This window comes from Simochromis diagramma, unplaced genomic scaffold, assembly GCF_900408965.1.
Source record: "Simochromis diagramma unplaced genomic scaffold, fSimDia1.1 OVJJ01000456.1, whole genome shotgun sequence".
Taxonomy (NCBI): domain Eukaryota; kingdom Metazoa; phylum Chordata; class Actinopteri; order Cichliformes; family Cichlidae; genus Simochromis; species Simochromis diagramma.
Window position 1 is genome coordinate 454517 of NW_024387186.1, and position 27215 is coordinate 481731.

At 46.5% G+C, this 27215-nt stretch overlaps 1 protein-coding gene and 1 long non-coding RNA gene across 5 annotated transcripts; one reads left to right on the top strand and one right to left on the bottom strand.

Annotated features, from left to right (window-relative positions):
* Positions 1–337: 337 nt before the first annotated feature.
* On the bottom strand, positions 338–26023 carry rin3 (Ras and Rab interactor 3). 2 transcript variants are annotated; one of them, XM_040049676.1, is made up of 14 exons: positions 25610–26018; positions 19894–20398; positions 18630–18744; positions 18484–18556; positions 18225–18316; positions 13527–14565; positions 12132–12312; positions 11866–12037; positions 11577–11698; positions 11210–11396; positions 10794–10925; positions 10544–10710; positions 2234–2348; positions 338–1160 (listed from the first exon to the last, which is right to left on the bottom strand). In XM_040049676.1, the coding sequence occupies exons 1-14, from the start codon at positions 25642–25644 to the stop codon at positions 892–894; spliced, it is 3204 nt and encodes a 1067-aa protein (XP_039905610.1). In that variant the 5' UTR covers positions 25645–26018; the 3' UTR covers positions 338–891. The 2 variants fall into 2 exon arrangements, with proteins under 2 accessions (XP_039905610.1, XP_039905609.1); XM_040049675.1 differs by having other exon boundaries at positions 1043–2348; positions 25610–26023.
* LOC120745075 lies at positions 4731–8456 on the top strand. 3 transcript variants are annotated; one of them, XR_005698549.1, is made up of 5 exons: positions 4731–5080; positions 5773–5838; positions 6790–6945; positions 7398–7490; positions 7786–8456. It is a non-coding gene; the product is annotated as an uncharacterized LOC120745075 (long non-coding RNA). The 3 variants fall into 3 exon arrangements; XR_005698550.1 differs by lacking the exon at positions 4731–5080 and adding an exon at positions 5121–5236; XR_005698548.1 differs by lacking the exon at positions 4731–5080 and having other exon boundaries at positions 5113–5838.
* Positions 26024–27215: the final 1192 nt, after the last annotated feature.

Consider the following 27215-nt stretch of genomic DNA (forward strand, 5'->3'; position numbering starts at 1 on the left):
CATTTATTCTTTAATTCTCTTATTTAGAAAATGGGGAAACTTGAGCTGTGAGAGCTGCAGCTCCTGTCTGTGGATCCTGTGCTGATTCATGTGACGCTGAATCTTCCCAGATATCAGCGGCTGCGAGGTTGTTGTACCGTCAGCATTTCTGCTGCTTCATCAGTGTTGGAGTTGTTTGGATGGAGGCTTCGGTCACCGACAGGTCGCCCCCTGGTGTCAGCAGTGCGCCTACAGGACTGGAAAGTGCAACACAAACTTCAAAGTAAGAGTTGTGTTACCAAAGCGGTAAAACTCTGAGGATCTTGTGACCCAGCGAGAAACATTACAGGACACAGCATTGGTAACAGGCGCTTTATTAACAGCAGGGATAGCGTGAGATGACCTTTGGAGTGTGGTTGGGTTTTGTTTGAGGACGAGACGTCAGAGTCTACCCGACCACAGAGGGATCGAGCGGGCCTCAGACAGTCACCCCTAACTCAGCCAATCACAATATCTCATTTTTACTAAATACTATTCCAGGTCTTAGAGAAAATGATTCGCATCGTTTCCAAAAAGTCGACTTTCCCTTTCGGTTAAATTCGTCGCAGAGAGTAGCATCGTGTATCCAAAGGCCATAAACAGTACAAACATGATCATATATGTGCATGTTAGCATTACATGTGAGTCCTGCCGCAGTGGGCGGGGTTCCAGACCCCTGCCCGCCGTGAGCTCAGTTTGTCTTTGTTTTCTTGTGTTTTGTCGAGCTGCTCGTGTTTCGCCATGGCTGAACTTTCTGTTGTCCTGCGTGCTCTCGTCCACGTCAGGCTTCGAATGACACCTGAGGTGGAAACGCATCGCTTCATTTTTGCTTCCCTCCTCTCAGCATCTCCGCTGCTGCTGATGGGGGAGGAGCTACAAGCTGATCAGGCTCTCCTCCTTCACCCTGGGCTCCTCGGTGTCAGCGGGCGCCATGTCTGCAGGGATGAAGCATTCTGCAGGTGGAGCCGGCGGCGGGTCAAGGGGACAGGTGCGGCGGGGCGGGGCGTCGGCGGGTTGATCGGCGGGGTGATAGACGAAGCAGTAGGCTCCTGGCTGGCAGCCACTCTTCACGCTGAGGGCGAGCTCTGTTTGGGCCACGGGGTGATGGATGCCATCGATGTACACGCTGAGGGTGTAGGAGTCTGCAGAGGAGAAACACGAGTCACTTCCTGCTCAGACAGGAACCAACATGTCCAAACTGGTCGCAGCATGGCAGTAAAAACCAAACCAGAGAGGAACACATGGTGTCCTCCATCGCCTCACAAAGCAAGAAACAGCCAGCAGATTATTGCAAGAAAGCCAACGCAAAGTCGGCGAGGGAGCTGGAATACACGGGTCAGCAGACAGAACACAAGAGAGGTGGAGTGCAGGCAGGGCGGAGCGGGTGGAGGGGGTGGAGATGAGCGTGACACAAGGACAGCAGCAGGAGGGAAAGAAGGTTTAAAGGTGGAGACGGTGGAGCTGAAGGTGTTCACTGAGAGTGAGCAACAGGGGCCGCTCAGTCAGAGGGTCTGAGCATGTGCAGATGAGGGAGGGTGGAGGATGAAGATGGAGCAGAGGAAGACCTCAGAGTAGGTTCATGGATGCAGAAGAAGGACATGCAGAGGAGGATGCTGGGATAGGAGGAGATGGATCAGGACCGGACGTCTGGAGCCTGGTTTGATTTTCTTACTCTTCTCTTGATTGATAATATTTTATTTCAAAAAGATGAACCTCCAGGTGATGCTGGAGTACATCGAGCAGGTCGGACGATGCCTCTGATTTTTATCTTAGAACTATCGTTAACCGAAACGACACAATAAGAAGAGACGATCTCAAAAACAAGGCTGCAGCCTCCTGCCAGGAAAAAACTGATTGTTCAGAGGTTGCTTTGAATATTTTCACTTTTCCAACTGGAAGTAGTCGCAGTGACCTGGGGTCGCCCGGAGGTTACACGTGTAGCTCCCTCTGAGTAACCCCCTGTCAATCACACGGTGACTGCACAGGTTGCCTCGTGGGTGCAAGCCTGTCTCCACATAACTGCAGCCACCATGAGGCAGACACGTGACCCCAGGTGAGAGCTGGCAGTGCACCAACAGGAAAACCCAGAGAGCCAATCTGCTGTGTGTGAAGAGCTTCATCTGAGCAGATGTGTGCTGATGTTCACTGATTCTGACTGCCAGAGGAAGAAAGCTGCTTTGCGTTGTCCCCGCCGTGACGGCCGACGTGGGGTTACCTTGTTCGAAGCGTCCGGCGCACTGCTCAGAGAGCTGCTGGATGGTGGTCATGGGGAGGACGCCCAGAGTTTTGGGGTTGGCTCCGATCTCGGGGCAGCACACCGTCAGGAAGTCCTGCAGAGAAGCAGAGAGGTCTGAGCGCTCACTCGCCTGCATACGGTTTTTTGTATTGTGCAGAGATTTGTTTCTGGATTCAGTTTTGGTTTTATCATTGCGTGTGTCCCTGACGTCTTCTGTTACTTTGAGTTTCCTGTTTTACTTTGACTTTTAGTTTGACTATCTGCCATGTGGTTATCTTCACCTGTGCTTCGTCTCAAATACGTCCGTTAACTAAATGAGTTTCAGGTTATTTTAAACTCTGAGTGTATTTCAGCTTCAGCATTGGATTTTCTGGTTTCAGTTTAGATTTTTTAACAGTTTGAAAACATTTTAATTTCATTTTTTAATAATATAATTAATATTTTTTTAATTATTGTAACGTGGAGGATGTCTGCCAGAAACACAGTTTAGAAGTTCAGAGCAGATATTACAGTCCACACAAACCACAAACAGATTCACTAAAACCTCCAAACTGACCAAGACTAGAGCTACAGAACTCACGGAGTACCTCAGGGTTCCCTGCTGAGTCCCTTTCCTTTGTCTAACAGCCGTGTTTTTACCAGGCAGCGGTCGACTGTCTGAGAGATTCAGTCACAGTTGGAGATTCTTACAGTCTCGCATGCAGCTGCAACGTCTTTGCTTTGAGCGGAGAACATCTGTCTTCTTACGTAGTTTCTAAATCCTAAATTTAGTTACTTTACAAATGATTTCATCGAGATGCTGTTTGAGGTGACGTTGAATCTTATAACCTTGTTTAAGACCTCCCAGTAATAATTCTCACACTTAGACTTTTACTGTGCACACATGTGGCTCCTCCCACTGTCCACAGACATGCAGTCAGCAGGTCTGAATGTGATTGGCTTGCCTTGGTGGGTACCAGAGGAAGGGGGTGCCTACTGGGGTCAGTGGGGGAGCTGGCCCTAGGGAGGGGCATCCTCCCCTCCCTCCTTTTCCTCCCCATCCCCAGCTACCTCCCTCTTCCCTCTCCACCACACTCACCCACACAGGTAGGGCCTTGGGGTGCGGGTGTGTCACCAGGGTGCAGGGGAGACATTCCCCCCCCCCCCCTCTGTCCCCTTCTGGCCACCTGTGCCTCAATTTTATCTCACAACTTAGACATCCACATTACTTACACTCTCATAACACACACACATATATATATATATATATATATAGGGCCTTGAGGGTGGGCATGTTAACGGCGTCCAGTGGACGGTCTGTGTACTCAAACCTACCTCTGGCGCCGGTGCCCACCTCTCAATTTTAAATCCATGTAGACATTGAGGGTTCTCGGGAGGGGCCGTGCTAACACCTGCTGCTCTCTGGCAGCAGCACCATGCTCTCCCTTGTTTTAAATGCACTTTAGAACAACACGCAGCAACACTACACCTGAGTGGGAGGAGGGAGGTATGGGGTCTTCACACACCCCCATTCTCTACTAGCCATCGGGGCCGGGGGGCTGGGAGGAGATGTTGGCTGTCCGATTGGCCTCCCTGCTGCTGCGGAGCCTGGAACGGTCTGCTTGCCTCCACCCCGGGGGGAAGGGTAACATCTCTTGGGTGCTGGGTCTGGGTGCTGTTTCCCCCTCTGGGGGCGAGGGTACCTGGACCCGGGGTATAGAGTATGTTTGGGGAGTGTGATTGTGTGTACATGTCCATTTATGTCAATCCTTACGTTGGGTGAGTGCTGAGTGTTTGTATATGTGTGCATGAGGGTGGGAATGCATGTTTGTGTCTGTGTGTGCCTGTTTGTCTGTGTCTATATGTCAGGTCGGGTCTTAGACTCCACCTCTCTGGGAACTCCCAGGCCCTCCAAAGTGTTGAGGCCTATCTCCCCTCACCAAACTCCCTGCCAGTGACTGATGCCCTCAGGGGTCGGTGCATTGGTGGTTCTTGGTGTCCGGGGCTGGGCGCTCAGGTATGTACCAGCTCACTCCCGGTGGCTACTTGGCGGGGCTGGCGCCTGTTGCTCGGTCAGGCCTCCTCCGGGGTGCGGGGGGCCCTCAGGCCTCCGGCCTCTGGGCCTGCGGCTCGGTTCACTCTGGCACAGCTGGCTGCCGGCAGAGCCGGCGGGCACACCGGTGCAGCCCCCTCTAGCTTCTGCTCGGTGGCTACTGGGTGACGCCTTGTCTGGGGATCCTCAGCCCTTCCCATGAGGGTGGCACGGATGCCCCTCCGGTGGTCCTCCTTGGGCTCTCGCACTCTGGGGCCTCTGGATGTCTGGGGCCTGGATCTCCTCCATGCCTGCTTCATGCCCTGGGGGACAGGGCTATGGCTCTCTACATCCTCTTGCAGACCATTACATGTGGAAACCATTTGAATACAAGCGCGCTGATCCACACAGGTATGCACACGCGTGTTCACTGTTCGTAGACTTAAATTACACCTTTCTTCACTCAAAAAAATGAATGAGGTGGATTGTTCAGTGTATATTAATTATTTATTTTCATTTTACTTAAAATATATGTTTTTGTTAAGTTAACATATGTTTTTCTAATCAAGTCTATGTAATTGTGTCTATTATTCAACGTACATAATACTAATGTGTTACTTGATGGCATAACATTTAAGTTAAGTCAATTAGGATCGATATACCTTGTATATCCACAAGGTGGCAGTAATGCAAAAACAGTTGTAATGAAACCGCGCAGAATAAGAAGGTTTCACGGCTTGGGCCTGCTCATGCGCAAGACTTCAAATTTAATTGAAAAACGCTGTTTTGGCGCCAAGTTGCTGTTTCTTTGAGAGGTAAGACCATTTTTTTCTTTGACTATGTTGTGTAGTATCTATATGTCCAGCATGGTTATATTTTGCGTTTGTCTTACAAGACATGATATATCATTTGCGTGCGCTTGTTCTACATTAGTTTTACTGGGTCCTGGACATGCTTATTTTGTGGACTGTGTAAGAAACATTTTTATTGTTTTATTAAGGGATTAGCTACAGGGGTTCATGGGGTTATTTTTTCAAGGGGTTATTTTTCCATTTGCTTTCTTGGGATTCCTTTTCTGTAATCCGAGAGTCGGAAATAGCGAATAGGATAGCAAGGATAGCATAAAGTGACATTTAAAATCCAAAAAGTCAAGGGCGAAAGCCACTGTGACACCATTGTTATGCTCTATCAGTAATCTGTATTATGTAAAAATGGTCTGTAAATACAGCATGTTTCCTAGCGGAGTTATACATATCAACATAGTTATAAATTACAGTTTGTTAAATCACACACTTAATTTTTTAAATAAAATTATTCAAGACATATGAGTGGACAGACAATGGAGGTCGACAGACCTGGTGATAATTGCTTCTATAGAAAGTTAGCACATGGCAGTGTCAATCTCTTGCTTTTCTTCTGAGTAGTATTTTATTTAGTTGTAATTCAAACAATAATTTGCTTCTTGAAATTAAGTAATGAATTTCTTGTTTTACTTTATAAATTTCAGATCCTGCCTTTACCTGCTCCCTCCTATACTGATGTGGTGTATGTGGTACTGCTGAGCTTGTATGTGGTATGTGAACTGTTATACTTTTAAAAACAAAACTGTTTTATAAGTTAAGTTTTCTTTAGTGACCCATCCCATGCCCCTGTTATTTCTTCTCCACATCTGAACCATGGTAAAGGTTGCAGTTCAAGGGCCTGAGGCATGAAATTATTTTCAGATCAGCTGTGATCAGTATTTTTTGAAACTTATAAATAAATATAATATAAATATAATAAAAGCTGTAATGGCTCCTTTAGCATTTTGTGTAAATGTTTGTGTTAAAATTATAGCTTTAATGAGGTCTTTCTACATTAGTTTTAGTTATAAAGTATTGTTAGGGAAAATATTCTAAAACACTTCTTCAGTAAAGACTCAGAGAAGAGAAACACACAGAGTTCTTGCTAGCAAGGGCAGCTCCCTACTGAGAGACTCCGGTGAGGAACTACCCTGGTCTTTATTTTATACTCCATTGAACGTATGTGTGTGTGTGTGTGTGTGTGTGTGTTCTGCTGATCAAAGGGTCATAAAAGCACAAAAGGTACATCCTTGGTCAGGAAAGGGTAGTCTCCCCCTCACCCTAAATAACATGGTGAGGAAGTCCAGCAGTTCATCTATATGTAAAGAAGCACTTAAACTAAAACAGACATAGCTACGTTAATCCTGCCGTAAAACAATAAGAGAAGGTATGACCTCTCTCGTGCTCCCAGGATGTGGGTGTGCATTCTAGTGTGGAATACACACCAAGCCTTTGCAGCCTGTTAGAGATCACACACAATTAATTATATGCCTCTAAGTATACATGGTTGAATATGTCCTAATACAAATAACTACATGCAGTACTCTACCATATGCAAACTTATATCACTAACAGATTATACTGACTACTAAATACAATTTTCCATTAACAAGTATGTATATGTGTACATATAGTATGTATATTTACAGTACAGTATGTTGTGTTTCTTGACATGTTTTCAGGTGGAAGCAGAATATGTGAGGATTACTGCTGCTCCACTTGTTCCAAGGCTTTTTACACAACTTGACCAATACACTGACCAGCTCATAAAAGTCTTCAAGAAAAAAGGAGGCGTTGCAGGGAAGAAAATTAGACAAACTTTGGCCCCTGCCACACAGGTGCGTTATTCTGTTGGTAGCAAAATATTATGGCTAATAAGATCATTTTCAAGTTTAAACAGCTAGTGTATGGTAGCTGCACAGTGCACTTACATTTATATTAAGCAAGACAAAGTTTGGTACTCAAAACGTTGGAAAACTTAAATTACCTAAACATATGTAAAATCTGATCCCTCAATTTAGGTTAAACCAGAAGTGAATGTTTTTATGTTATGTTTTGAATGCAAAGAAGATGATGTATTAGTTTGTCTATACCTCCATTATGGACATATATAATGTGGTGGAAACCCTGCCCAACAGGTTAACTATTCATGTCCATGTGATGATTAGTTGGTCTTGTGTACATGTCTATCTGTGCAGTGGATATGTCATTCATTTTGCGTATAATGTGAGTTTGTGTCATCCTAAAGTATTTCTGTTTTCTCTTCCTGTATCTCTGCCACTCTCTACAGAAGGAAACTATTGAAAAGGGGAGGGAGTGTGTCCTCAGGGCACTACCTTTTTACCTGAATGAAGACCCAAGCATCCTCTTCAAAGAATAATTGGTTGGTAATTTTAGTTTAGTTTTTTTATCTGTATTATACCAAATTTTGAATAACTAATGTTGTTGCATGTTGTAATGTTGTTGTTGTAATTTGCATGGAACCTGTTTAAATGTTTTGGGGAATCTTCTTGTATACCCAAACTATTTATATTCATCGTTGAATCTGTAGTCTAAAATAGTGGCGCACTGGGGTGCATGTTCCTAATATTGTGTTTACGTCATTAAAGGGTAGGTTTGGCCCTTTTTCTTTCTTTTTTTAAAACTGGATGCCATTTTTCTATGTTTTTGTGTCTAAGCTACAGCTGTTCAGAGGGAGCTGGAACAAATTACCCTTGCTATCTTTACCATCGAAAGAGTTGATGCCAGCACTCCTCCAGCCGATGTGGGTATAACCATCTAGTGTGTCCTGCATGACCTGGAAGACCTGGCCTCTGCATGTGCACTCTTAATGGATGGGATATATGCACTGAATCTCAGTTAACCTCGAGACTGAAAGCTTTCTTTGAAGTACTTCAGAAGCTCTTCCTTCATCTGTACGTCAGCAGACTCTTGACCAAGGTACAGTTGCTCAAGAATAAACTGAATGAATAAGCCAACCCTTAATTTGGATGATGAATGTTCTGTCAGATGGACAGAAGTTTTTCGGAGGCTGAATGGGAATAAAATGGTAATTTGTAAATGACAGATAAAGGGAAAATTACATTTAAGAGAAATTTAGAACATTTTGAAAAGTTTGTAAACTACTACAATTTGAGAGATTTTACTCTTGTGGGGGGGGGGGCTAATAAGAGACCATCAAAAGTATTGAGATTTAAAGGATTTAATTGAGAGATGATACTGCACCAGAAATGTTGAAGGGTGGTGTGTATATTAGCGTTCAAGGCATATTGTTATGAGGTGGAAATATGTTCATATTCAGTTTGTGTTACATTGTGTGCATTGTAAAGGTAATTGCAATACATACTAAGAATAAGGGGAAGTTAGGAATGCAGGATGAATGTATAATTTGCGGACTTTTAAAGACGAACAATTGTTTCCATGTTAAAATGTTTACAACTCAAGCTTTTTGCCCAAACACTGGTAAAATAAACGTTGACAGTGGCAAGTGTTAAATGGTTACTGCTGTGCTGTTGCAAAAAACTGAACGCTGACAAGCTGTTTTATTGTTAGACCATAATGTTGGCATGTTTTTATTAAAGTTTTATTTGGGATGGTGATATAATTTTCTTTGATTGCTAATATCAGTGGACTATTTATTATTATTATAATAATAATAATAATTATTATTATTATTATTATTATTACATTAATTTTTTTTTATAATTGTGGCTGTTGAGGTGGACACTTCACTTTGCATTGTTAAAGGAAAGCACTTCATTGGCGTTGTGTTACTGGACTGACCCTAAGCAATCATTGCAAATAGCAACTTTGCTATCCATTTTAGACACTAAAAGAAAAAACACTCCACAGACCTTACTAGCATCACATGTGCATAACTCAAGTGTCATCTTATCAATGTGTTATGTGATCTTCAATGGGGGGTTTTTTCTCTTCTATTTCTGGCAGATACAGACATTTAATTTAAAGTCGTGATGTTGCATCTGTCTACATACTGTTAATTACTAACCCTAATGAGCTGTTGTGGTTTATTTTGGACTGGGTTTACACAAATGCTCACTGAATGTGTTGGCAATAAAAGAAATTTTAAAAAATAAGTTGGATGTACTTAATTCATTTGTGTGGAACCTGTTGACAAAATAGATTTATGTAAAACTAATTAATAAAGCACAAGGTGGCTGAAAATATAATATTTGAATTAATCTAACTTAAATTTAACATTTTACTGCCACAAATAAGAAATGTGTTGAAGTAACTAATCTAAACTATCTAACCTGTAAATATATCATCTATGTTCATACAACATAACTTGATTTAGTTAGTCTTAAATATGTCTTGTTAATCTTAAGTAGTTTTTTTTAAATTAGATGAACTAAAGATTTTTGCTTTAAACTAACATAATTCAATTTCGTGGAACCTGTTGACAAAATAATTTTAATTAAAGTCAACGTTTCATTTTTTTGAGTGTTGGCTGCTACTTCAAAGCACATTGTGCGCTGTCTGTCCTGCGTGCTGCACAACAACATTGAATATTTAGTATTTACTGCTGTTTTCACTTAGCTAGATTAATGCGATGGTGTTGTGTTTAGTATGATGCTTTGGGTTTTTTTTGCTTGTTTTCTATTCTTTCTCTCTCAACAGGTGATCCAGGAGATTTTATTTTATTTTATTTTATTTTTTTTCCCTTTCTCACTGTCCCTCTCCCCTTCTGTTTTTCTTTTCCTTCCTCTTTCTTTCTCCCTTTCTTATCCCTCACTCATGTCTGTCCCGTCTGTAACAACTGAAAATAAAATAAAATAAATAATAAAAACAAAGGTCGATCAAATGGACCAATACGGCAATGCCACGATGATCCATTTGGCAAAATAAATATTTATCCATTGGGTATCCTTGTTGGTCTTCAGACAACAATTCTGACGGCTAAAGAACCAAATGGGACAGGCAAAAAAAAAAAAGAATGTGATTGGCTGTCTGTCTCAGTGTGTTGGCTCAGTGATAGGCTGTCACGTGCTGTGTTTTATTTGAGTATTCTGATTACACAAACACAGTCGTATTTGCTTCATTAGAGTTCTTATAGATTTTTCACTTTTGTTTTCATTCTATTTACTTTTACTTCGTTTAAGACTTTAGTTTTGTTCGTTTTAGATGATTTCAATGAATATTGTATTTGTGAGGCAAAATTTAAGATATCAGTGCAAATATTACAATATGAACTTTTAGAAAGCAGAGAGTCAAGTTCATAAAAGTCTCATCAGGCAGGAAACTTTACTGATTCAACAACAACAAAACGAAGGATAAGCCTCTATCATTTTATTTTATTTCAGTTTTTTAAAACTGAAATTTTCAGTTTGTGTAATTGTATTTTTTTAAAAACAAATATTACTCTGTGTGTGTGTGTGTGTGTGTGTGTGTGTGTGTGTGTGTGTGTGTGCATACCCGTATTGATCCCTGAGACGTGCGCTCCTGGTTGAATGTGCGCCGTCTCTCCCAGCGGTGGATCGAGTCCTGGACCTCTCTGCTGAGCTGGCGCGTTGCTGACCTCTGCTGGTCAAATGTCTTAATGTGCTCCAGCGCCCCGTAGGTGGTGGTCAGGTAATAGGAACCTGCACACACACACTCAGTGATTTCAGTGACATGATCAGCACACAGATGAGTGTGTGTGAGTATTTTTGGCGTGGGTTGGCACCTTCTCCCAGCGTTAGCGACGGGTCCATCAGCTCCATCATGTACTCTACATCCAGCTGCAGGGCGGACAGGTTGGACCGGGCCAGGACGTACATCATCACAGGCAGGAAATCATCAGCGCCATGGGACCGCCCTGCAGGGACAAAGGGAAATCTAAACCTGCACTTTATTCTTACAGTCAGCAGGGGGCGACTCTGCTCTCCACAGCTGGTTCGCACTGATGCGCCTCAGTCGCATGTTTGTTACTCCACGCCTCGCTCACCAGGTTCAATTTTGAAACAGAGCGATTGAGGCTCGATAACCACAGGGTACATAACTATACGCTGACCTCCAGATATTTATTAATCTGCACTTTTTCCTGTACATGTAGTTTAATAATGTGGGGGCAGGGCTTAAAGCACAGCTGGCGATGCTGACCTGGACAGCTGATAGACATGGAGTCGTAGATGATCTTGCAGGCCTTCAACAGCTGCTCGATCTTCTTCTGAGGAGAATACTCCTGATGGAGGTTGTTCAGTTTGATGCTGATCTTCTCCATAGACGAGGCCTCAGGGACAGCCGTGGTAATTCCTAACGCCGTGGTGGTGCTGCCGAGGACTACAGACTGACACACAAGAACACAAACACCATCAGCATCGCAGAGGACGCTCCTGCTGCTGCGCAGGGACTGCAGCAGGCCTGCAGGTGCATGCATGAAGGATAAAAACAGGTGAAAAACTTTAAAAAGTCAAAGAAAAGAGTGACGGTCGAGGTTTTATTTCATGGAGGCAGCTCGCTGCACCACCTGGTTCTGGGCCAGCTGTTTGAGGCCGCCGTTGCCCGTGTGCAGCTTCTCCAGCCTCTGATAGATGGACTCCTTCAAGGGCTTCAGGACGCTCTTACACAGAGCAGCTTCCACAATGCTCTCTGCAGGCACAAGATCAGAGTTAAAGTAGAACGGCTGACGTCACCGTTTATTTCTTCGTAACCACAGAAACGATGACGTTGTGCGATGTTCGAGGAAATGACTGAGCTCAAACTTCCCCGTGTGACCTCCACATAATGCAGTCTAAAAATAAAAAGCTGTGAGTTACCGAGTTTGTCCTGCGTGTACTGGTGCTGCGGCTCCAGCATGGCCTGCAGCTCCGTGCTCTGCAGCAGGTAGCTCTTCAGCTGAGTCATCATCTGTCGGATCTCCTGCAGCATCTCAGTGGAGGACGAGTGGCTCGACATCGTCTCCAGGGTGAAGGCGCGGTGCTCTTTCACCTAAACACACAGACTGGTCACATGACGTGGCCTCCAGGCGGCGCGTGGCTGAGCTGAGGATTTAGGTGGAAGGCTTCCGCCTCTGCGCACTCACCAGGTTGCCAAAGTAGCTGAAAGGGTCCCTGGCAAGCTCCACGATGCGCTGCGTGAGGCGGCGCTCGTGACTGATGAGCCCGGTGAGGACGGTTGACAAACGGTAGCGGGCTTTGTCCAACATCACAGTGGTGGAGGTTCGTCTGACGGCTGCTTTGGGGCTGCGACTCTCTGCCAGGCGGCTGGAAAGAAAGCAAAGCCTTTAGTTTGAGCTCACCGTATCTGTGCGACACCTGACGCTTGCATGAACAAACTTTCTGCACTTTACTGCGATTTCCTTTTGACCAGCATGATGGTGCAGCAGACTACGAGCTCCGGTCCTTACTGAGACATCCTGCACAGAGGAGTGGTGTTTATAGGTTTCCACACTGACCTCAGAAGCTTTGATGATGTCAGCTTTACAGAGAGGTGTGCAGCCTGAGAACCTGAGACCATGAGTCTGTCGGGGGGATCGGAAGTGTTTCAGAACGTGTTAAAAATGTCGTGTAAAGTCTGCTGTGGTCTGAAAGGAGCTGCACAAAATCTGAAACCACAGGATGACCAGCTGAGGAAGCCTCATCTCTCCACTCTATCACAACATTCTTGTAAATCTGTAGCTGCTGCAGCTGCATTTAAGGTGGATGTTTGTTGCTAATCTCGTTCTTCAGCCTGTTCAGAAGTATCTGCAGGTTTTTGTGCTTCACTGATCAGATGTGGTGTGCAGCAGGGGTCTGCGCTGGGACCCTCTGCTTCCTGATGTTAGCTGTAAACATGCAGTCACCTGCCGTGCAGTCAGCAGAGGCTGCGCTGTGTGCAAAACCCAGATAGTAAATGACTGCAGTTTCATTTTGGCCTATTGAAGCTCGACTGCATGATGATAATAGCTGACCTTGGTGTTATCAGCCGAGTCCATGGACCCGGCTGTCCTAGCCTCTGGGTGTCTGGCTGTGCTGATATCAGCCACAGCCTGGTTACTGTCCGGTTTAAGACCCACTCTACATGGCAGTGGAATAAATCACAGCAGCATGTGGTTCTCATCCTGTTTGGACTTTGAACTTTAAGCTTAAACCAAACCAGCGCAATAAAAGCAAAGTTTTATTTTGACATAGAACAGATTTATGATCCAAAACTTCCAGAACCATAAACTTGCAACATCTGGCACAGCCACCTGTCTGACCTCCTGACCTCCATGACCTGTGCATGTGCACAGGTGGATGTAGGCGGGGTCTGAGAAAGAGGCGGTAAATGATGGCCCAGAGGAACAGTTAGTGGTTAAACTCAAAATGCACGACAGAGTGAAACTGATTTGTTTTTAACGTTTGCTGTCTGCGGGGAATATGCTTTTGTTTTTGTTGCAGTTCCATCAGTGACCAGTAGGAGGCATGCAGCCAGGCCCAGGTAATGGGCTCAGGCGTACCTGTGGTTTTGCTCCAGTTCCTGGTTCAGCTCTATGTCTTCTTCTGTGCTGCTGGTGGAGCTGGAGTCGGGCTGGGTTGCCAGAATAGCGCCCCCCTGTGGCGAGTACAGCGACACATCCGGCCGCCGTGCTGGGGATGGAAGGGGCACTTTGATTGGAGCGCTCTGATTGGCTCCTCCGGGCTGGGACGCAGGTGAGTCGGGTGAGGTGGGTTTCCTCCTCGGTGGAGGTACTGGGCGGGACGGTTTCTTTCCTGGCAGGGGGCACGGTGGGCTGGCTCTCACTTTGTCCTCCTTCTCCTCCTCCTTGCCTTGTCCTTCTCCCTCCTTCTCCTCCTCCTCCGCCGCCGCTTGGTGCTGGTCCTTGCTGTCCTGCTCAAACAGCAGACCTGATTTACTTCTCCTTTTCTCCCCCTGCTCTCCTCCCTCCTCTCTCTCGGCTTTCTTCGCAGCATTTTGTCCCTTCTCTCTCTCTGTCCCTTCTCCAGCCTCTCGCTCAGAGCTTCTTCTGGAGGGAGAGGTGCGACAGAGAGGAGCAGGAGGCAGAGGGGGAGCAGCTCGGCCCTGCGGGGGGACGGGAGGCCTCGACGGGTGAGGTGATGTCAACGCTGACTTCCTCTCTTCTCTCTCCACTACTCCTCCCCTTCCTTCCTCTTTTCTCTCAGCTTCAGGAGTTGCAGAAGACAGCAGCTCAGGCGAAGGGGGAGGAGGGGAGAAGAGGAGGCCCATCCCGGCCCCTGAGCCCAGACTGGGGGGGCGGGGTGGGGGGCGCTTATATTTAAGCTCAAAACTTGTTATGGTTTGACCTTTGACCTGCGTGCTAGGCTTCTGTGAGGCTTCTCCGTTGTGCAGGGAGGAGGTGATGCTCTGATTGGTGCTGATGTTGTGTTTGGATGTGGAGGAGGAGGGGCTCAGGTCTTTGCTCGTGTCTCTGGGCCGCTCCTCCACAGGAACAGAGTTCACGTACAGATACATGTGGGTCTGATCCAACATCAGATCCTGATTCTCAGCTCGCCGGTTCAGGTCAGACGTCCAGAAATCTGCAACGCGAAGAAGAGTTACTCCCATTTACATGATTTCATCACCATCATTATCATCACTTCCTCTTCCTGTTACAACGCAGTGGTGTTTTTGTGTAGCATATCTAAAAGCTTCATTAAAAGCGTAGGAAAACTTATTTCTTGTGTAACACAATGCAAAACAATTTTTTTATACAGCACCAAATCACAGCAACAGTCGCCTCAAGGCGCTGTATTATTGCAAGGTAGACCCTACAATAGTACATACAGAGAAAAACCCAACAATCATATGACCCCCTATGAGCAAGCACTTTGAAGGAAAAACTCCCTTTTAACAGGAAGAAACCTCCAGCAGAACCAGGCTCAGGGAGGGGCGGGGCCATCTGCTGTGATTGGTTGCGGTGAGAGGATTGTTTGCCGAGTGTTATCCAAAGCACACTCTCTTTTGATTCACCTGCTAATTTTATTAACAGTATTCACTCACTGTGTCTTTGGGGTCTTGCTAGCTTAGCTTAGCTCGTAGCCGACTCGTTAGCACCATGACTACTTCACCTGTCCCTCCTGCACTTTCTTGCTCATTGTGTCAGATGTTTAGTTACTCCTCGGTCTCCTTTAGCAGTAATGATACTTGTAACAAATGCAGCATATTTGCAGCTCTGGAGGCCAGGATTACTGAATTGGAGACCCGGCTTTGCACCCATCATTCACCCGTAGCTAGCCAGGCCCTTGTAGCTGGTGCAGCCGAAGATAGCGTAGGCCCTGCTAGCTGTTCCCCGGCAGACCCCAAGCAGCTGGGGAAAGGGGGCGGCTGGGTGACGGTGAGGAGGAAGCATAGTCTTAAACCATTTTTCCCCATTCTGTGACACACCCGCCGGGGGTCAAACTCTGGTAATTGGTGATTCTGTTCTCAGACATGTGAAGCTAGAGACACCAGCAACCATAGTCAATTGTCTTCCAGGGGCCAGAGCAGGCGACATTGAGGGAAATTTAAAACTGCTGGCTAAGGTTAAACATAAATTCAGTAAAATCATAATTCACGTCGGCAGTAATGACACCCGGTTACGTCAATCGGAGGTCACTAACATCAATATTGAATCCGTGTGCAACTTTGCCAAAACAATGTAGTTTTCTCTGGTCCCCTCCCCAATCAGACCAGGAGTGACATGTTTAGCCGCATGTTCTCCTTAAATTGCTGGCTGTCAGAGTGGTGTCCCAGAAACGATGTGGGCTTCATAGATAATTGGCAAACCTTCTGGAGGAAACCTGGTCTTGTTAGGAGAGACAGCATCCATCCCACTTTGGATGGAGCAGCTCTCATTTCTAGAAATATGGACAAATTTATTAAACCCCCCAAAATATGACTATCCAGAGTTGGGACCAGGAAGCAGAGTTGCAGTCTTACACGCCTCTCTGGAGCTTCTCTCCTCCTGCTACCCCCCCAAAAACCCATCTCCATAGAGACTGTGTCAGCTTCCAAACAGACAAAAAACAAACTAAAAACCAGCAACAAACAACTTAAACATAAACACAAAGAAAGAACAATAAAGTATCCACATCTGAACCAAAGAGTAAAACAGTGAAATGTGGATTATTAAATATTAGGTCTCTCTCCTCCAAGTCTCTGTTAGTACATGACTTAATAATTGATCAACAAATTGATTTACTCTGCTTTACAGAAACCTGGTTGCAGCAGGATGATTATGTTAGTTTAAATGAATCAACACCCCCGAGTCATTCTAACTACCAGAAATCTCGAAGCCCAGGCCGAGGGGGCGGTGTGGCAGCAATTTTTCACACCAGCTTATTAATTAATGAAAGACCAAGACAGACTTTTAATTCATTTGAAAGCTTGATGCTTAGCCTCGTCCACCCCAGCTGTAAAACTCAGAAACCAGTCTTACTTGTTATCATCTATCGTCCACCTGGGCCTTATACAGAGTTTCTGTCTGATTTCTCAGACTTTATATCTAATTTAGTTCTGAGCTCAGATAAAATAATTATTGTGGGTGATTTTAACATCCATGTAGATGCTAAAAATGACAGCCTCAACATGGCATTTAATCTGTTATTAGACTCAATTGGCTTCTCTCAAAATGTAAAAGAACCCACTCACCACTTTAATCACACTCTAGATCTTGTTTTAACATATGGCATAGAAACTGAACATTTAACAGTGTTTCCTGAAAACCCTCTCCTGTCTGATCATTTCCTGATAACATTTACATTTACAATAATTGATTACACAGCAGTGGAGAGTAGACTTTATCACAGTAGATGTCTTTCTGAAAGCGCTGTAACTAAGTTTAAGAATATAATCCACCCACTGTTATCATCTTCAATGCCCTGTACCAACACAGAGCAGAGCAGCTATCTGAACGCTACCCCAACAGAGGTCGATCATCTTGTTAATAATTTTACCTCCTCACTACGTACAACTCTGGATACTGTAGCTCCTGTGAAAACTAAGGTCTCTAATCAGAAGTACCTGACTCCGTGGTATAATTCTCAAACACGTACCCTAAAGCAGATGACTCGTAATCTGGAGAGGAAATGGCATGTCACAAATCTAGAGGATCATCATTTAGCCTGGAGAAATAGTTTGCTGCTTTATAAGAAAGCCCTCCGCAAAGCCAGAACATCTTACTATTCATCACTGATTGAAGAAAATAAGAACAACCCCAGGTTTCTCTTCAGCACTGTAGCCAGGCTGACAAAAAGTCAGAGCTCTTTTGAGCCAACAATCCCTTTAACGTTAACTAGTAATGACTTCATGAACTTCTTCACAAATAAAATTTTTATCATTAGAGAAAAAATTACCAATAATCATCCCACAGATGTAATATTATCTACAGCTACTCTTAGTACCATTGATGTTAAGTTAGACTCTTTTTCTCCAATTGATCTTTCTGAGTTAACTTCAATAATTACTTCCTCCAAACCATCAACGTGTCTTTTAGACCCCATTCCTACAAAACTGCTCAAAGAAGTCCTGCCATTAATTAATTCTTCGATCTTAAATATGATCAACCTATCTCTAATAATCGTCTATGTACCACAGGCCTTCAAGCTGGCTGTAGTTAAACCTTTACTCAAAAAGCATCTCTAGACCCAGCAGTCTTAGCTAATTATAGGCCAATCTCCAACTTTCCTTTCATATCAAAAATCCTTGAAAGAGTAGTTGTCAAACAGCTAACAGATCATCTGCAGAGGAATGGCTTATTTGAAGAGTTTCAGTCAGGTTTCAGAGCTCATCACAGCACAGAAACAGCTTTAGTGAAGGTTACAAATGATCTTCTTATGGCCTCTGACAGTGGACTCATCTCTGTGCTTGTCCTGCTAGACCTTAGTGCAGCGTTCGATACTGTCGACCATAATATCCTATTAGAGCGATTATAACATGCTGTAGGTATTACAGGTACTGTGCTGCAGTGGTTTGTATCATATCTATCTAATAGACTCCAGTTTGTGCATGTAAATGGAGAGTCCTCTTCACACACTGAGGTTAATTATGGAGTTCCACAGGGTTCAGTGCTAGGACCAATTCTGTTTACATTATACATGCTTCCCTTAGGCAGCATCATTAGAAGACATAGCATACATTTACACTGTATGGTGAATGCTGATGTTTGCCTCAGTGATAATTTGACAACTTTAATAACCTGATGAGTTAATTATTTTACCTGCACCCATAGCAGCAATGCTCTCCAGCTCCTCTCTCTTAGTTGCCGTGGTAATGGCCGTGGGTGACCTCAGCGGGACGGCCAGGATGTCCCTGATTGGTGGATCGAGTTGGGAGAAGGTTGAATGAAGCAGGTATTGAAAGAGTGTGCACATGTATGTGAATGTGAGTGTGTGGATACTGCGAGCACCGCAGGCTTGTTTTTACAGTGTGTGTGTTGTGTGATGTCCTGCGTGCTGCTGCAGGTGTGTTTGTGTTACCTGCTGTGGAAGTAGAAGGAGATGAGTTTGAAGATGTCATCAAAGACCAGAGAGGAGCCCTCCAAGTAGACGACTGGGGGAGACAGAGAAGAATGAATGACTTCCTCCTTTGTGTGAGTGTGTGTACTTTCTGAAGCAACACCTACACGTCTTGTGTTGTTGGATCTTCATATCGCGTACGAGCGGCGCCCCCTGCTCGTCAGGCAGCCGTACCGATAGCGTCGCGACGTCGTCGTCCTCTGTGCTGCGCACCAGGAAAGCCTGCAGACACCAGCGAGTGTGGTTTTGAGTCTGAGGTCATGTGATGTACAATAAGAAGCTGCCTCCTCTTTTAGAAGCGCACAGCTGTATGACTCACAGCGCGAGCGTCAGCACAAGTCTGAGGACGCTCTCACATGTCAGCGTCTCACAAATTTAACAGGTCCCATAAAAACAAACATGCAGCTGTGATTCACCTGGATGTGAAGTCATTCCATCTCAAACCAACCACACAATCTTCTGCTCCACTGCTCAGATTTGCTATTTGATATATGCTAATTATTAAATATGTTTATAATAGATATTAGATGTTATCTCTACTGTGAAACGGTAGCTTTCAAGTGTATGAAAGATGGAAAATGGTAAATGGCCTGTATTTGTATAGCGCTTTACACTACATTCAGTCATCCACACATTCACACACTGACGCAGGTGTGGAAAATGAAGAAAGGTCCATATAACCAAATGATTTGTGAGTTATGATCAGAGCCTGGCTCCTGTAACCCGTCATATTTGCTCAATCCAGCACAAAAGCTAAATGCAAATCAGAGCTGGTCGAGCAGGAAATGAGATGGGTTGGCTGTATGTTCATGTCAGAGGGGATCTCCGAGGTTCCTCCAGCAACACCAGAAACTTCATTTCCTTCATTTGGTGAAGTGTTGAACCCGTCTGCAGATTTTCTGCATCAGTCTGTGATGTAAATGTCTTTATTTATTAAAGGGAAGAGGAAAATCAGGGAGCAGTCACCACTTCAGTGTCATTATTCCCAGCTCTAACACAACAATGACTTCCTGCTGAGTCGCCACGCGTGAAGACGTAAATTGCTCTTCGTAGGTTTGTTTGGTTTCCAGATGTGAGTCAGAGGTAAAGACTTTGTGATGGTGTCTGATATCAGGCCCTCGTTTCTGCGTTTTAACAGCTTTAAACCTGTTAAACATGTTTCACATTTCTGCTGTTGATTCAAACTTTCTGTGCATGCACGCGTCTACAGGTAAACAAAAAAAGGAGATGATGACGTATTTCCATCAGAGTAAAGGATATTTACCCTGTAAATAGGGCCCATTATAGAGGGGATACCTGTGTGTGTGTGTGTGTGTGTGTGTGTGTGTGTGTGTGTGTGTGTGTGTGTGTGTGTGTGTGTGTGTGTCTCACCCCGGCTGGCTCCTCCTCCAGTATCCTGGCGGTTTGCTCTCGGCTGAGTCCTTCGGGCCGCCACACGGAGGTGCTCCCGACCAGCCGGTCCACCAAGCTCAGCACCGGAGGAGCCGGTGAGGCTGGTGGGAACACAGGGGTGGGAGGGGGGGAGGAAGAAGAGGAGGGGGGTGGGAGTGTAGGAGATAAAGGAGCAGGAAGAGGGGGAGGAGAGAAAGTGGGCGTCAGATCAGAGGAGACAGAGGACAGCAGGGGAGGAGCAGGAGTGGGGACAGGGGAAGGTGAGAGAGGGGGAGGCAAAGATAAGGGAGGAGGTGCATGGACAGGAGGGAGAGGGGGAGGGAGGGACGGAGGGGTGGCTGGAGGCAGAGGAGGTCGAGAGGGGAGATGGGAGTTCCTGACTGCAGAAGGTGGAGGTTTGGGCCGACATGGCCGGGGCGGCGGGTGGGAGGGCAGCGAGGGCGGAGGCAGGGGGGAGGGCGGGTCAAGTGGTCCTGTCACAGGGCTGCAAAGAGAAAAGGTCAAAGGTCAATAAACAGATTGACAGCTGGCCGGTGATGTTTCCTGTGATCAGCTGCTCGGACTTTAACCACACTGAGAGGACGGCCCACCCGCTGGGCCCAGGCCCCGCCTTTTAAAACACACCTGCTGCTGCTTCAGGTTCTCTGAGCGTGTCTCAGATTTCATAATGGCTGGTATCATTGCCGGCTTCAAAGGGGCGGAGTTAAACATCTGACTTAACACCAGTGCAGCCGACTCAGAAAGCATCCAGACGGCGGAGCGGGCCTCAAACACGAGCTGAACTATTACCGAGCGCCACGTGCTGCTGCTGGGACGACTCCTACCGCCCCTCTGTGATCCCTGACGGAGCTCCCAGGTCACGTGACCAGCTCCTGAGTCTGGTTTCATTTGTATTATAGTTGTTTTATTTTTTCAGTGTCATGTGCAGCACTTTGTGTCTGCCGTGGTTGATTTAAGGTGGTGATAAAGACACCTGAGGGACCCTGCAGGTATGTTGTTGAGGCCAGTTTACCCCAGGTAGGGTCTCCCTGCGTGAGCGAGGGCTGGAACATGGATGGATGCTAACGCAAGCTGTGCTGGTGACCAGGTGGATGTTAGGAGGTGAAGTCTGATGTCAAGGTCGTGGTATCACTGACTCATCCTGTGCCTGTCAAGGCCCGGGGTGTGTTGTTGTCTGAGTCATGTGAGCTAAGGTGTGAAGTCTTTGTGCGTCACGTGGTGAGTTTCAGGTCCGCCTCCGAGGTGCCAACCACAGAAGGATGCTAGAGCTCGTCAGGTGAGAGGTGAAGCATCCTCAGAAAGCTGAAAATGAGATCCCGTTGCTTCAGCTGAGGCGTTTAAGTCTTAGAGAGACGATAAAGACTAATTGAATCTAAGAGTCTTCTTCACTCGCCGCGGCTGCAGCGCTCAGAGCTCCTCGCTCGCAGCAGCCTGGAAACCACACAGATGTTAGCGGTGCATCAGAAACCGGAGCACAGGACAACAGCAGCTGATGAGAGCGGTCTCTGGGGTTTGTCAGGGCAAGTGATTTATTTACATTACATCATCTGACATTACAGCGTGGCCTCTAGGGGTCACGGGGTCACCGGTTTGGCTTTTTAAGGCTATGAAACGGTAAAAGCTGGTCCAGCAGGAGCACAGGCGTGTTTGAGACGTCTCCTCCCCCAGCCTGACACACGGGCAGCAGGGCGCCGTGTGTCTGTGTGTCAGTGAGCTGCTCCTCATCATCACCTGGTGAACACAGTGAGTTAATAGCGCGATGCTGTTAGAGGAAGTCTGTGGTCAGTTTGTCTAGTCCTGTGGTTACCAAACAGAGAACAAAATAGCAGGTTGGTGTTGTAAGGTAGTTCTCCCCTGATGGCTGCACATCGTTACCATCAGTTCTTCTGATCGTGTTGTGAGGTGAATGCACGGCCCGCCTGCAGTGTTTGCATCTACCCGGCTTTACCTGCCAGGTGAGTCCGACAGGTGCCGGACAGGTGGATGTTGGGTTTCCAGGTGTGTGTGTTGCTACCTGACAGGTGACTCACTCAGCGGTCCAGATGACACCAAGAAACATGAAAAGAAACACTTTCACAACACTTGTGTTGTTCCTCTTGCAGTTCGCCACATATAAGAAGAAGATGTTTCCTTTCGTTGACCCTCTGAGGGGTCAGGGTCACCTGCACCCTCCCCCCTCCCCCCATCAGTCGGGGCCTCCTGTGTTGTTCTATTAAAATCCCAGCATGCACCTGCACGCTGCAGGCTGCAGCCTTTATTTACCTTTGCTGCAGTCTGAGTTACCTCTGCCTTATCTTCAGTGGTCTGGTGGTTTGGCTTTAAATAGACGAACACTTGCTAGCAGTATGTTACAGCACGGTCATGCTAACTTACGTTTGTCTCCGTAGCTGAGTTTGAAGTGCTGTTCGTGGCCCGTAGATAACAAAGGCTCTCAGCTGAGAGTGGCGCCATCAGCGAGCTTTAATATGTTTGCTTTATGGCTTCCTCTGCTCACTTCTCCTTCTGCAACGCAAAGAGTGCCAGTGATTGTAAATTACAGCAGATTGCTGACAGCAGAGTGACGTAAGGTGTTGTTCTTGAGCTCCTCGTGTTTGTGTTTAAAGCAGCTGTTACACACGGGGGGGGGGGGGTCTTTAATTAGACCTGTTTGGTGCCCAAGTGTCACTTCATGCCCGTCCAAAGGGATGAAGCAGAAGTGAGGACGAGCTCATGGAGGTGCAGCGTGGATGAAAGTGTCTTTAGGGTTGTGGACCCTGAACCGGTCTGTGGTCGTGCACAGCATGCAGGTGATTTAGCGGCCGACCTACGTTCCTTTGGGAATCTCGGGGAAAGCCGGGACACAGTGGAGAGATTGCGTCACTTAACTGTCTCCAGGAAAAGCTGGAGGAGGTCCTGAGAGGGACGGCGTCTAAAAGGAGCTGCCGGGGCTTCGGTGCCATCCGTCTCAGCTGTTCTTACAAAAAGAGCCAGTTGATTCCACTGAGACGTGTCTTCAGTGGATTTCAGGCTGATGAAATCATGTGACTAACCGATCCCAGTCCAACGGCCATAAGTGCCCGTCTGCTCACAGGAAGACAGGCGGCACAATAAATCGTTCAGTCAGCTGAATTTTCAAGCTGTGACCAGAAGCAGACATCCTGTGTTTGATTCATGTTTGCTGAGCTGCATGGAAACACCACGCACGCACATTTACTCCACCTTTGATTCCAGCAGAGGAGACGTTAGAAACGGCCTACACCCATCACGTCGCTGAGGTGCGTCTTTACCTGACACAGGTTTAAAGTCCACGCTCGGTCTGCTCTGACTCTATTAAACATGACGCAGTGCCTTCACTCGTGCTCTGCTGTGGTTCACGTTGCAATGCAGTCTGGGTGGTGATGTCATACAAGTGGAATGGTTACGGTCCCGATCTGTGCTCAACCTGTTCACGCCAACATCCGGTCGTCAGATGTTGGACGATTAAACACCACCAAGCAGGACTCCATCGGCACCTCTCTATCAGAGCGTCTGTGCTGTCTGAGCTGGACACGCTGAACTCAGCCTGACTGCACGGGAAGGTTGTCACTTCCTGCGCAACGCTTCACAGCCAGCAGGGCGGCCTCTGATACTTCCTGTCTTTCATGGTTGTTAGGCTGGTTCACATGTGCTGCCTCAGGATCATCAGGCTGAAAAGTGTTCGACCACTAAAGTCTGTCAATGAGTAAACTGGTGGGGCGGTAGTTCGATCCCTGGCTCCTCCAGTCTGCGTGCTGAAGTATCCTTGAGCAGGGCACTGACCCCTGAGCTGCCCCCGGTGCATGAGAGTGTTGGTGTAGTTTGTATGGAGAGTAAAAAGTGCCCTGAGTGCTAATAAGGACCGGCCCGTACATAAATAATAAAAGCTTGTGAAGACGATGACGGGCATCTGTGACCTGCTCCTGCAGCCGCAGACGGATCAAATGCCAAGAAAGAAGAAACTATAACTCACTTATAAACTCACAGCTAAACGCTGTGTTGGTTATTTATGCTTGTTTAAAGATATGGACGTGCAGGTGATGGTGTAGGTCTGACAGCAGCCTGTCACTGCAGGTTAGGCCTTATAGATTGTTTCACTGACCAAAAACACGAAGACAAGAAAAGCAGCAAAAGAGGTCTGTGCCCCAGAGGGAGCCCCCTGCTGCCCCCACGACCAACGTAAGGAGAGGATGGACGGGTGGACGGGCTTAGACTTTTACAGTTACTGCATCAGTTTTTACTCCACTGCAGTTTTTGCTGAAATGAAGCAGTCACATGTGAGCTCTGCAGGTTTCAGTAACAGTCCTCTGATGTGTAAGCATCCACTTTTACATCTCATACATGAGTTATCTGGGCCTTTTATCCCCGAGGAGTTTTAAATGAAGAAGTGATACTGCAGCGTAGTAAAGCAGCACAATACTTCACCCGCCGCTGACTCTGCGGTGACCGAGCCTTCAGCACAACAACACTCGCGCTCCCTGCCGCCCTGCGGCCTCGATAACGTATTGATTTGGACACAGACGAGCTGAGTGAGAAACGAATGCCACAGAGCAGGACACTCATTTACAATGACTTCTTTTCACAGCCAGAGAAGTCGCCCCCTGCTGGACATTACACAGAATGCGGGTTTAAACATAGCCTGTATATAAAAGATGGACCTAGCCAGCCGTTAGTTTTGGACTCCTCAGTTTGAAAAATCATCTTTAGAAACGAGGGAGGAGTGCTGGCTGCCATGATTGTAGACTGTATGAGACCATCACACAGACCTGCTGATTACTATTTAGTGCTCTACAACATCCAATCAAAACCCTAGAACTTCACTGTGCACCACACCTGGAGCTCCGCCTTTGGGGACGGTCTGTTAGTACAGTAACCTCACAGCAGCCATATTATTGGTCAGATGATGTCATTAAAAATGCTCCAACAGCACAAACACGTTGAGAGGTCTAGTTAGCAGACCGCTAGCAGCTGCAGCCACCTGTGTCACCATCCACCTGTCAGTCAAAGAGGCCACACCCCCAATAATGCAAACTTTAAGCCTTCATACAAGTCAAATAGGAAGGAAGAGATCAAAACAGTTTTTCTTTCTTTCTGCTGTAAAGTTGGACGTTTTATCTTGGGAGCCTCTGCTGGAGCCTCTAGTGGGTGTTAGAGGAACTACAGCTTTTGGTGCGTTCGACTTCCATCGTTTACACAAAGTCTTTGATTCTTTGACAAATTAAGCAAGCCAAATTTAGAATCGGGAATAGGAGCAATAATCGTTCAATAATCAAGCAATAATCGTTCCTCTCAGTAAACCTCAGAAATGCTCCATGAGGGAAGGTTTTTGTCCTTACGCTCACTACTGAAGACCTTTTCATTTAAGTTAAATCCTGAAGCATTAAGCTGACATTCAGATGTGATAACAGTCAATGCGCCTTTTTGGAGCACTTCACATCAACTCAGGCCTCTCTAACTCTCATGGAAGCATGGAAACAGACTCCAATCCTGCACAGAATCAGGATTTTCCCCGCTCTGGGAGGACACTGACCTAAATATGAGCGAGTGAGTCATCACATCTGTTTTTCCTGTCTGACTTTCGACCCCCGACTCCCTCCTCCACTCTGACACCGCAGCACCATCCCCCTTACCCCTCACTCAAAAATGCCTCTCGCTGCTTTTTCCACCCGTACATATCATCGCAGACCCCCGTCAGACTCACCCTGCGTCCTGGGGAACGACGCTGGCCTCCATCATAACGGCGGCGATTGACTGTTCGACTGCTCCGTCTCTCTCAGCTCCATCAAAAACCCCGCCTCTTCTTTGCCCCCTTCTTTCCTCCTCCTGTTGATCTGAGCAGGCCTGAATAAGGAGAAACTACAAGGCAAAGGGGAAAATGTGTTCCTGTGTCGGCCCTCCCCTGTGTTTAAGCCTCGACTTCCTGAGCCGTTCGTGAGGCAGGAAGAGGCCGAGCACTTTGGTCAGACTTCCCCTGCTCTGCCTCTTCTTAGCTTGTGACACACTCTCTTTGCTTCACCGCTCTGCAGCTGATCCTGCTCTTTCTCAACTCGGCTGCTCAATCAGACCTTTGAATTTCTGCATTTTTACATCTTTCGGAAACACAACCCTGCCTCCTCCACGTCCCTTCTCCCCTCCCCTCTCTACTTTTAAACTTTTCCAGATGCTCTCCGCTCAAACTCTGGAATGCTGGACTTCATGTTTCCTGCAGGCGTCACTGTTTTTTTTCTTTGTTGTTGACCCGGTTCTCCTCCTCCTCCTCTTCCTCCTCCTACTCCCTGCTCACATTTACAATAGAAACTCTGCTTTTGCTTCTCTACACCTCCTCCTGTCTGAGCTTATCTCCTCTCTCATGTATAATCTCTCCCTCTGAAGACATTCCTGCCCAAAGAAACTATTAAGATTGGACCGATAGCTCAAATTAAAGTGTGTGTGGCAGGAAGACTTCATGTTTGCAGTTTTGGGAGACAGAGCTGCAGAGTGAGCGTTGATGTTAATCAGAAACTCTGCAGCATGTGCAGAAGCTACAGACGCTGTAGGTCTAACCCCCCACTGCTGCTCTGATGGCTGCACTTACTGTAAAACTTTAAGGGTGCATGGTGGACATGCATATGTGGTCACACGCACACACACGCACACACGTACATGGTGCATTCATGTGTGGTGAGTGTGCAGCTGCTTCCTGTGTGATCATTTTTCACTCCGACAGCCTCCACTACTCACATGAAAAACCAGGTGAGAAGCTGACTTCACACTACATCGTCAGCATCAGTGAGCATCCACCAGAGGGCGCTGCGGCCCACAACATTCACTTGGGATGAAACCAGGAAACCTCATTACAGACACACCAAGAGTCACGCTCGGTCATTTTCAGCTCGCTGTTTTTATCCTCGGCTGCTCGAGCAGCAGGGAGCGGGGCTCATTAAAGGCCCACTGTGACCACGGTAACGCTCGCCCTCACCACTGTTTAATCACGCTGCCGACGCCAAAACAGACCTGACCTCAGACTGAAGGCTGACCTGAACGGTTTTACCGCCTCTCACTGATTTTTCTGGTGAGCTGCATGAAATGCGAACATTTAAAAAGTACAGATCAGCTCCAGAGACCAGCTATAAGCTCAGGGCCTCAAACCTTCTCTCTGTAACGCCCAGCAGGGGGCGCCTCCTCTGAAGTCTGATTGTATTGAGGTTTGTGAGAAAATGAGCGTCCTGATCAGCTGAGCTCAGACGGCTTTACGGTCGCTGGTTTCAGAACTGAACGTCCATCTTGCATTTACAGTCTGTGGAAAAATCACAGACTAAGTGAAAACT

Excerpts from the sequence above, each read along its gene's own strand:
- rin3 (XM_040049675.1), bottom strand. The coding sequence starts at position 25,644 with ATGATGGAGGCCAGCGTCGTTCCCCAGGACGCAGG. Across the intron at positions 18,557-18,629 it reads GATCCAACAACACAAGACGT|TCGTCTACTTGGAGGGCTCC; the intron begins GTAGGTGTTGCT and ends TGTCTCCCCCAG. Across the intron at positions 12,313-13,526 it reads GAACTGGAGCAAAACCACAG|CCGCCTGGCAGAGAGTCGCA; the intron begins GTACGCCTGAGC and ends CTTTCTTTCCAG.